This window comes from Gobio gobio (assembly GCF_949357685.1).
Source record: "Gobio gobio genome assembly, chromosome: 16".
NCBI lineage: Eukaryota > Metazoa > Chordata > Actinopteri > Cypriniformes > Gobionidae > Gobio > Gobio gobio.
The window spans coordinates 1,465,534-1,477,576 of NC_137109.1; the positions used below are offsets into that span (position 1 = coordinate 1,465,534).

The window sequence follows — 12,043 nt, forward strand, 5'->3', positions numbered from 1 at the left end:
GTAACATATTTAAAGAGAAGTTTAGCATGAGCAGGATATGATGATGCATCAGCCCAATAAACTCTTACAGAATGTGTTGTGGGGAACATCAGTTAGGATGGCATTCCAGACACCAGTTTATATCCATCTCTCTAAAAGCTGACTTTAACCACCAAACTCATTCCTAAGGTTTAGGCAAGAGCTGCGATAAAAGATCCTTCAGGACCTCCTGGATGCAGCAGCAAAAGAGAGGCCACAGAAATCTATCTAAATCCATTCATACACGTTTGCAGGCCTTACATTTATATAAACTGCAACACATCCACTTCATCTTCATACAAAGCACAGTATATGTTAATGGTTATTGACTATAAACACAACAGTCCACGGGAGAGATCCATTAACAGATAAACAAATGCGTGGACGATGATTTAACCGTTTATTATCATGTTTGGTCTCTAAATAAATGTTTAGGCATCGTATGGAACAGATAATCACCATTTGCCAGAACCATTAGGTGGTTTCCATAAGAAGCATTCCCATACAATTCTCTTCCATTGCTCCTTTCTGTTCAACAGCATTGCATTTATCCATTCTGTGTTCACATCATTTATTGGGTTTATTGGTTCATTCAGTACTTTTCTTTTTGGTTATTAGTTAACTATCCTTTAGAAGTGCATGTTCATTACTACAATTAATAATCGTTGAAGTATTTACTCTTGCATATCTATTGTTAATACATTTCATTCATTTTATTACACTGTGTCTTCATTGTGTTGATGGTCAAAGACTCTACTAGTTGTCCAGACTCTAAAATCCTTCAGATAAATCAACTGACCAACTCCCTCTAGTTTACAGTGATTCTGAATGACTGAACAGCTCTTTTGGGAGTGTTCTTATATTGTTAAGAGAGTATTCTTAGCTGGTGACCCGTATCAAAAGCGGGAAGTGGTCATCTGATAGACTCATAACCACACCTTAAGTGATATGTGATCTAAAAATGCTACAGTATAAATGATGTAACTTGAGCTAAACAGAGAACTGTAATCTCACTGTAACTGTACAGTATAATGATACTAACTGTAGTTTCTCCAGCTGTGATTGTGGGTTCATCAGTAGATCACTGAGGTTTCTCACTCCAGAGTCTCCTAGTTTATTCCCGCTCAGGTCCAGCTCTCTCAGGTGTGATGGGTTTGATTTCAGAGCTGAAGTCACAGCAGAACAACCTTCATCTGTCATATAGCAGCAGCTTAACCTACATTAGGAGAAATGAGAAAAACAAGCTTTAAAAAAAAAATACTCACAAAGTATGCAAAAAAAATCAACTCACCCTCAAAAACAGATCACAGAGACTCATCGTAACACCAAATACATTAAAATGTGACTAAATCATCAATAGACTTATAATACAGAAAATCAACCATAACTTGATTTCACCAAGTTGGAAAACAATGCTACTAAGTTCTGATTTATATTTTATATAAAGATTTACCAATACTTGAGAAAAGGATGACACACAAAGATGCACCACTTTCAATGAAAGGGGAGGTAATCCCTTCAACATTTATAGACAAAAACAAACAAAGAAAAGAGTCTTTGGGATTAAGAACACAGGAGACTACACAATGTCAAGCATCTGTTTATGATTTCCTGGCATGATCATAAATTATGCTCCCATAGTCCAAATGGGACCAGATCAATATCACACCATGGCACAAGCTGATTAGCCTCTGCTGATCCCACAGCCAATGAGACTGCTTGCTCAACATTTAAATAGTCTGGTTCATTGGTAGCAGTAGGCTGAGTTCCACCTCCCTCTGCTAAACCTGCCTAAATCTGCTACAGGATTTATGAATGCTATTTGTGAAGTAGCAGCAGCATACAGTGCATCCGGAAAGTATTCACAGCGCTTCATTTTTTCCACATTTTGTTATGTTATGGCCTTATTCCAAAATGGATTAAATTCACTATTTTACTCAAAATTCTACAAACAATACCCCAAAATGACAATGCGGAAGAAGTTTGTTTGAAATCTTTGAAATCTTTTGAGATATAAATTAACATATACATAAGTACAGCCTTTGACATGCATATCAAAATTGAGCTTGCAGTCAGACTTGATGTCACAGAGACGAACTCTGTGATTCCCTCCTCTGGCCATCGGAGGGAACCATCTCCCGAATACTAACTCACACTTACACTGACGCACAACATTCCCCACAAGCCTTTGCCTTGCACTGATTACATCCCCAGCTGACACTCATTACCAGACTCTTTAAATACCCACTCTCCATTCAGCTCTTAGCAAGAGGGTGGGGTGTGGAGTTGAGATGGCAGGAAATGGTGTGGAGTCAGGAAGTGAGGAGGAGATGGAAGGAGAGGACGCGGGAAAAACGAACAATAGTGAGGCTGAATGGCAAACGATGCGAAAAAGCAAAAGAAAGAAAAAACATTCTCAAAGTTCTTATGAGTCAGATGTGGGTAGTGTTATTAATTTGAACCAAACGGAAGAGATAAAGGTAAAGCTTCAATTTGATTCTCCTGGTTCTGTCAACCCATTGAAGCTGACTAAAGCACTACATGAAAGCGTAGGAGCAGTGAATGTTAAACCACTGAGAGATGGCAGTCTACTGATTATTTGTACAAACACTAAACAGCGAGATCGCTTGATTAAACTTACGTCCTTAAATGGAAAGAAAATTAAGTGTTTTGCTTGGCAAAGAAAAAAAACTGTACAAGGAGTAATCACAGGGGTATCAACAGATATATCAGTTGAAGACATCCTAAGTAATGTAGAAGGAGCTAAAGTAGAGAAGGCAAAACGATTATTGTATACTAAAAATGGGAGCAAGCAGGAGAGTTTGTCTGTTTTGTTACATTTCAATGAGGAAGTGTTACCGGTACGAGTAAAAGTAGGATATTTGAGTTACCAAGTGCGACTATACATTCCACCACCATTGAGGTGTTTCAAATGTCAGAAATTTGGGCATGTGGCAGCAGTGTGCAGAGGTAAACAGCGGTGTGGCAAATGTGGAGGAGAGGATCATGAATATGGCAAATGTTGTGAAGGTACAAAAGCAAAATGTTGTAACTGTGGAGGTGAACATAGTGCAGCATATAAAGGATGTGGAGCACACAAACGAGCAGCTGAGGTACAGAGGGTTAAAGTAGAAGAGAAGCTCACATATGCTGAGGCCATCAAAAAAGTCAGTACAAAGAGAAATCTGGTACACCAACTACCAATGAGGAAAGTGCTTGAACAGAGACCCAATTTGAACGATTATAAGGGAAGAAATGAGTGTGATACAGCAAATAAGATAAATGTAGGAGTGGACAAAGTAAAGTTTGAGACATTTCTTGCTGAAATAATAAATTGCTCAGCTCAAACACAGAGTAGAACAGAGAGGATTAAAATCATAATAAGGGCGGCAGAAAAATATCTTGATGTGGGAGAGATATCAATTGAATTAATAAATGAAACACTTAATGCAGGGATACAAGACACACAGTCATCATGTACTGGTACATAATGGTCCTTATGATTCTGCAATGGAATGCCTGTAGTCTTTACTCTAATGGGCGAGGTTTAAGAATTTTATTGAAGGAATGGATAAGAAACCACAAGTTATATGTGTGCAAGAAACTTGGCTCAAGTCACATCTAGACTTTGTAATACATGGGTATGTAGCTGTTCGTAGGGACAGGGAAGCTGGTACTGGAGGTGGGGTAGCAACCTTTATTCAGCAGGGACTGGGGTACAGGATTATAAGTATAAACAAAGAATCAGAAGCAATTGTAGTGGAGGTATGGATAGGCAATACAAATATATGGATAGTGAATTTTTATAATCCATGTGGGAAATTAAGTAGAGAGACCTTTGAAAATATAATTGGTCAAGAGGTGAATAAGACAATATGGTGTGGGGATTTTAATGCACACAATACTCTTTGGGGTAGTACAAGCACAGATATCAATGGTAATATGGTTGAAGAATTTTTAGAAGATGAGGGTTTGGTATGTTTAAATGATGGAAGGGGGGCTAGAATAGATGTAGTGAGAGGATTGGTATCATCTATAGACCTCACTTTGGTGTCTGAACAAATAGCCAGCATCTCAGAATGGGATGTTTTTGAGAATACCACAATAGGTAGTGATCACTACCCAATAATAAGTACTATTGGAGTAGGACCAGTTCAATTGGAGGAAGTAAGTTTTCCTAGATGGAAGTTAAGAAATGCTAATTGGGCAGAATATAATATGATCTGTAGTGAGAGGTTACTAGTACTAAAACCAAACAGTTTCAATAGTGTGGATGATTTTAATGGAAAAATTACAGAAGTCATGCATTCTACTGCTGTAGAGGTGATTGGTAAAGGAGGTGGAATAGGAAAGCGTAAAATGGTTCCCTGGTGGTCTGATGAATGCAAAAAGGCTATACAAGATAAAAACAAAGCTTTTAAAAAGGTTAAAACCACATTCTGTTTTAATGATCTGGTGGAGTATAAAAAAGCTCAAGCAGTTGTTAGAAGAGTTATTAGACAAGCTAAGCGACAACAATGGCAACTATTTTGTAATAAGATTGGAAGGGAAACTCAAATAAATGATATATGGGGCATGATTAGGAAAATGAATGGTATCAGAAGAGAGTGTACACTACCAGCCATAAGGTATAATAATGAAGTCATGATCAGTAACAAAGATAAGGCAGAAGCTTTAGCAAAAACTTTTGTTAAAATTCACAGTTCTGATAATTTGACCTCAGACGCAAGGGTAGCTAGGAATAACATTTTGATAGATTATCCTAACATTTATAGAAAAAAAAGGAGTGTTTTTAATGAAGCAGTAGATGTTCCTTTTTCTCTATTTGAATTGAGCTCTGGCTGGGGTTAGAGCAACATCTCCTGGTAAGGATGAAGTTTGTTATAAGATGGTGGAAAACTTAAATCCTGTAGCTCAGGTTGTAATTTTAAAGTTGTATAACAAGATATGGGAATCAGGGATCTTACCATTGGCTTGGAAGCACTCAGTCGTTATACCCATTGGAAAACCTGGGAAGGATAAGTGTGAGGTAACTAGTTATAGACCTATTGCTCTAACTTCCAATATATGTAAAATTATGGAACGTATGGTTACAGACAGACTAGCATATGTAATGGAAAAGAAAAATGTAATTACTTGTTATCAGAGTGGTTTCAGGAAAGGAAGGACCACCATGGACCCTGTTGTATGCCTAGAGAATGAAATTAGGAAGGCTCAGGCCAATAAGGAGCTGGTAAATGCAGTATTTTTTGATGTGGAGAAGGCATATGACATGTTATGGAAAGATGGCCTTCTTATCAAATTAGAAAATATGGGTATAGGAGGGAGAATGGATTTTTTGAGGGACAGGAGTATTGAAGTAAGGGTTGGGACATTCCACTCCAGTACCTACACTATAGAAAATGGAACCCCCCAAGGCAGTGTATGCAGCCCTCTACTTTTTAATATTATGATTAATGATGTCTTCGCAGGAGTTGATAATAGCCTTGGCAGATCATTATATGCAGATGACGGGGCGCTGTGGATAAGAGGTCGTAATGCGGCAATTGTGCAGAAGAAATTATAAGCAGCAGTTAGTACTGTGGAGGAATGGGGTAATAAATGGGGCTTCCACTTTTCCATTGAAAAAACCCAAGTAATATGTTTTTCTAAGAAAAGGGTCAACCCGAAAATACAGATTACTCTTTATGGGCAGCCAGTTAAGCAAGCTCTATGGATTAGATTTTTAGGGGTATGGATGGACCATAAATTAACTTATGGAGAACACATTCAGAAAGTCATAACTAAATGCAAAAAGGCTATTAATGTTATGAGATGCCTCACAGGAAGTAACTGGGGTGCAAGTATGAGGTCTCTTAGACATATTTATACTGCATTAATTAGATCAGCTTTAGATTATGCATGTATTGCATATGGATCTGCTGCTAACTCGCATTTATACAAACTAGATGTGATTCAGGCACAGGCTTTGCGATTGTGTTGTGGGGCTTTTAAGACATCTCCAGTTCCAGCATTACAGGTGGAGGTAGGAGAAATGCCACTATCATTGAGGCGTCTTCAGTTAAATATGACATATTGGTCGACATTACAGGGTCACAAACCAGAACATCCAGCTAAGTCAGTTTTAGGCAAATGTTGGGAGCATGGACGTAGGCATTTTAACAGCTTTGGATGGATAGGGGATAATGAAGCTGAGAAATTGAGTTTGACAAAGATATCTCATAGCTGCACAGTGGCATTATCGGCTACTCCCCCTTGGTTATTTTTTATGCCCAACGTGGATTTTGAAATTGTCAATATATTAAAAAATAGTAGAGAATATGGTGGGGTGGGTAACATGGTACAACAGTACCTAAGTGATAAATATAAAGGTATGGTTCAGGTTTTTACAGATGGCTCAAAGGATCCAGATACAGGAAGGACAGGAGCAGCTGTATATATCCCACAGTTTGAGAAATCTATTAAGCAAAGAACATCTGATCATTTGTCAGTCTATTCTGTAGAGATGTTGGCCATTCTGTTAGCACTCATATGGACAGAGGATGCTAGACCTAGTCAATTGGTTATTTGTTCAGACTCCATGGCAGCATTAATAAGTATTTTAAATTTCAAATCTACTTGTAGACCTGATATACTTTATGAAATATATCAAAGTCTATACAGACTCCATCAGATGAGTATATCTGTATTTTTTACCTGGGTTCCTTCACATGCTGGAGTAGATGGAAATGAGGTTGTGGACTGTCTGGCCAAAAAAGCCCTTGAATTAAATGCAGATAACTTGAATGTACCCTTGAGTCGAGATGAAGTCAAAACTATAATTAAAACCAAAGTTAACAAAATGTGGCAAGAACAATGGAACACAAACATAAAGGGCAGGTTTTTATATAAGATCCAGAAACAGGTTCCCTCCAAAAGACCAGGAAGTTGGAATCGAAGGGAGGAAACTGTAATGACGAGACTGAGAATAGGTCACACTAGTCTTAATCACAACCTCAACATGATAGGGAAACATAATACGGATCAGTGCACGTTATGCAACCAAAACCAAAGTGAAACTGTAGAACATGTTTTATTAGATTGTCCAGCATATAATAATGAGAGAACAGTCATGCTGGAAAATATGAAACCACTAGGATATACAAGTATCACATTGGAAAGTTTACTATCTTTCTCAAATATAAGACCATCAGCCTGGAAACTCCTCATTGATTTCTTAAAATCAACCAGATTATATGAGAGGATTTAGCAGACCTTTTTTTTTTTTTTTTTCCTCTTATGTCTAATCTCCATTGATGCTCCACACCCACCCAACAGTTGGTGGCGGTAATGCACCATGCTGGATGCCAACCGCCAATAAAAAAATTAAAGAAGAAGAAGAAGCTCTTAGCAAAGTCTTGTATTACCCTGGTGAACATTTCTGAGCATTATCTCCTTGTCTGACTACCTGTTACTGATCCTGCTGTTATCCGCTCTCGACCCATTGCTGCTGGCCTTTGACCCTTGCCTGTTACACCGTTCTGTGAGTGATATCTGCCTGCCCTGACCTCTTGCCAGTTTTCGACTTACCATACTGCCTGTCTCTGTTATCCCTGTCTGCTACCGTTTGACCCTGCCTGTACGACTACGTTCTTACTAATACAGCATGCAAATGGATCCCTGCCCAAAAACAGGTGTGCCAAGCTTGTAGCATCATACTCAAGAGACTTGAGGCTGTAATTGGTGCCAAAGGTGCTTCAACAAAGTATTGAGCTGAAAAAAGTAAAGTAAAGGCTGTGTATACTTCAGTACATGTGAATTTTTTTTTTTTTCTATTGTATTTTATACATTTACAAAGATTTCAAACATAACAACATTTTGGGTCTATACTATTTTGCACATTGTCTGTATATTTGTTTATTTTTATTTTTAGTATCTGTGTCTTGTCACTGTCATTCTGTGCACTGTGGAGCTTCTGTCACTACAACAAATTCCTAGTATGTGTAAACATACCTGGCAATAAAGCTCATTCTGATTCTTCTAATTATTATTTCACATTGGCATTATTGGGTATTGTTTGTAAAATTTTGAGGAAAATTAAGGAATTTAATACATTTTGGAATAAGGCTGTAACTTAACAAAATTTGAAAAAAGTGAATCGCTGTGGATACGTTCCGGATGCACTGTATTTTACATGCTCACAGCAGTGTTTCTGTGTATCTATTAGCAGTAGCAAGTACATACTTGCTCTACAGCATCAGAAATAATCAACAGCAGCTGCGTAGCAGATCTAGTCTGCCAAGAACAAATAGTCAAGTCAAGTTTATTTATATAGCGCTTTTAACAATGTAAACTGTTTCAAAGCAGCTTCACAGTGTTAAACAGGAAAATAATGCAACAGAATTTTATTCAGCCGTCTAGCCACTCTGGAGAAAACTGTGATGTCATCAGTTCATTTCAATTATCATACAGTGACAGTGTGGGCTTTAGATCAGTAATTAGATCAGTAATTTAGTTTACATGGTTAATTTAGTTTAATAATTAGATTTATTTGGATATTTAGTTGAAAAATTGTGTCCCCAACTGAGCAAGCCAAGCCAGAGTCAACAGTGGAAAGGAAACCAAAACCCCATCAGGTGACCTAAAGTAGAAAAATAAACCTTGGGAGAAACCAGGCTCAGTCGGGGTGCCAGTTCTCCTCTGGCCAATTAACAAACAGCGTATGATTATTATTCTGGCAACTTGACAGGTCAGGTCATAATAGATTGGAATATTCGAAAGATCGGAGGCAACACGCCGGAAATGGGTTTATTGAGGATGACATATCGATTTCCTGTAGCTCAAACAGTGGCGTGGCACTAGCAACGCCAAGGTCATGGGTTCGATTCCCAGGGAAAGCAAGAACTGACAAAATGTAAAATGTGTACCTTGAATGCAATGCAAAGTCGCTTTGGATAAAAGCGTCTGCCAAATGCATAAATGTACTGTAAATGTAATTTAACAATTATTAAATAGGAATATTCGAAATATCGGAGTCATCACACTGGAAACGGGTTTATTGAGGATGATGTGTCGATGAAATAATTATTAAATAGGAATAATCGAAAAGCGGAGTCATCACGCCGGAGACGGGTTTACTGAGGATAACATATCGATTTGACAATTATTAAATAAGATTATTCGAACAATCGGAGTCATCACGCCGGAGACGGGTTTATTGAGGATGCCATGTCTGTTAAATATAAATAGGATAAATAGGAAAAAGATCGACCACCTGCAGTTGATTTTGATATTCTAGGTATTATTAACTGGCCAGAATTTTGAGACCGCAGTAGACGTGATGGAGTATAATGTGTTAAGAGCTTGCTCAAGTACTGGGGAGCTAAACCATTTAGTGCTTTGTAAGTAATAAGCAATATTTTCATTGTTTATTGCATAACAATGAAAACTAACGCCATGCTTCCTAATGATATCTCCCAGTGGTAGCATGTACAGGGTGAAGAGTAGCGGTCCTAGCACTGAGCCTTGTGGTACTCCATACTGAACTTGCGATCGGTGTGACATCTCTTCATTTACTACTACAAACTGATAACGGTCAGATAAGTATGATTTAAACCATGCCAATGCCGTTCCACTAATGCCAACATAATTTTCGAGTCTATTCAGAAGAATGTTGTGCTCGATAGTATTGAATGCAGCGCTAAGATCGAGTAACACTAATAGAGAGATACAGCCACGATCGGGTGATAAGAGTAAATCATTTGTAACTCTGATGAGAGCAGTCTCAGTACTATGATACGGTCTAAATCCTGACTGGAAATCCTCACAGATGCCATTTATTTCTAAAAAGGAGCATAATTGTGAAGACACTGCCTTTTCAAGTATTTTTGACAGAAAGGGTAGATTTGAGATTGGCCTGTAATTGACTAATTCTGTAGGATCAAGTTGCGTTTTTTTAAGAAGTGGTTTAATAATAGCCAACCTAAAAGTTTTCGGTACATATCCTAATGTCAAAGATGAATTAATGATATTAAGAAGAGGATCTATGACCTCTGGTAGCATCTCTTTTAATAGCTTAGTCGGTATAAGGTCGAGCATACATGTTGTTGATTTTGATGATTTAACGAGTTTAGCCAATTCTTCTTCTCCTATAGCAGTGAATGAGTGGATTTTTTCCTCAATGACACTACAATGCTCTGTCTGATGTGCTACTGTAGTAGACGGCTGCATGGTTAAAATTTTCTTCCTAATAGTGTCAATCTTACATGTAAAGAAGTTAAAGAAGGCATTACTGCTGTGCTGTGTACAAACAAAAGTTGAAGCTTTATTTTTGGTTAATTTAGCCACTGTATCGAATAAATACCTAGGGTTGTGTTTGTTTTCTTCCAAGAGAGTCGAGAAATAAGCAGATCTAGTTTTGTTTTCTTCCAGCTGCGCTCCATTTTTCTGGCAGCTGTTTTAAGGGTCAGAGTGTGCTCGTTGTACCACGGCGTCGGACTATTTTCTTTAATCTTCTTTAAGCGCAGAGGGGCAACTATGTCTAAAGTACTGGAAAAGAGAGAGTCAATAGTTTCTGTTGCAACATCGAGTTCCTCTAGGCTATCTGGGATGCTGAGGAGATGATACTGATGAGGAAGAGTATTTAAAAAGCAATCTTTAGTGGCGGCAGTGATTATCCTGCCATTTTTTAAATAAGGGGGTGGCTTTGCAACCTTAGCTAAATTAAGTATACATGATACTAGGTAATGATCTGAAACGTCATCGCTCTGCTGCAGAATTTCAATGGGATCAACATTTATTCCATGTATAATGGAACAATATTAGGTCTAAAGTATGATCATGGCGATGAGTGGGTCCTGACACGTGTTGCCTAACTCCAGTAGAGTTTAGAATGTCTTTAAATGCTAATCCCAATGCATCTGTTTCATGGTCTACATGGATATTAAAATCACCAACAATTAGTAATTTATCTACGGCCAGAACTAACTCTGATAGAAAATTAGCAAATTCTTTGATAAAGTCTGTATTGTGCCCTGGTGGCCTGTATACAGTAGCTAGACTTCTGAGTAATACTGAAGATAAAAATACCAAAAAAATACATTGCCAAAATTACATTGCCAGATTTAAAAACATGCTAAAACCTATTCTGAGAGTTGTCATGATTGAAATATATTTAAAAGTAAAGAACATATAAAAATGTCTTATATTGTACCACAACTTACCTCAGTATCTCCAATTTACACGTTATACTCTTCAATCCAGAGCAGAGTAGCTTCACTCCTGAATCTTGTAGATTATTATTGTTCATGTTCAGCTCTTTCAGATTGGTATCCGATCCAAGAACTGTAGCCAGAGCTGAACAGCTTTTGTCTGTTAATTTACAATCATTTAACCTACAAGACAAATACATTACACCACAGAATTAGGTGCAACATGTGTATATACTATTATAATAGTCTTAAATTACTACATTGTTTATTAATACATTGTTAGCTAACTGTGTATATGTACTATTCTGAAATCCATAACTTGGACAAAGTCTCTAATAATAAATCACTCTAAATTGTAATGCATGCATTTTCTGTAAAGCTGCTTTGAAACAATACGTATTGTGAAAAGTGCTATACAAATAAATGTGAATTGAATACTTTACATTATTTTATATATATTTACATAAATAGTAACAATTAACGCAGCATCCATTTTTTCTGTCATCCTTTGGCTAGTGTTACATTTTATGATCACGCTCTCATTCATGCAAAAGCTTTTAAACAATTCAAGCGCGACAAGGAAAAAAAGAGTCTGGGAAATGTCCTGACACACACACACAACACACAGAAAGACGCACTACAGTATCGAGTTCTCTTTCACGCTTGAACAAACAATAACACACAGAATTGTGCCAAAATGTCAGTTTTGTCAAGAATTCTCATAAGTGCTCAAATGATCTGAGATGCGCATTAGATCTGCGTCATGTTCAACAGTGGCTAATGCTGTCTGTCATTAATGTTAATCAAAGAACAAAGGGAACGGAGCTAGAACAAAG

The 12,043-nt window shown here is 37.5% G+C and overlaps 1 protein-coding gene across 1 annotated transcript in view; it reads right to left on the bottom strand.

Moving 5' to 3' along the window:
* LOC307139809 (uncharacterized protein) overlaps window positions 1-12,043 on the bottom strand; it is a 61,218-nt gene that overhangs the window by 16,305 nt on the left and 32,870 nt on the right. The window contains exons 8-9 of the mRNA XM_079838913.1: window positions 11,220-11,390; window positions 1,061-1,234 (exon numbers count right to left, since the gene is read on the bottom strand). Coding sequence (XP_079695039.1) covers window positions 1,061-1,234; window positions 11,220-11,390 — 345 coding nt within the window. The remainder of the gene's footprint in view (window positions 1-1,060; window positions 1,235-11,219; window positions 11,391-12,043) is intronic.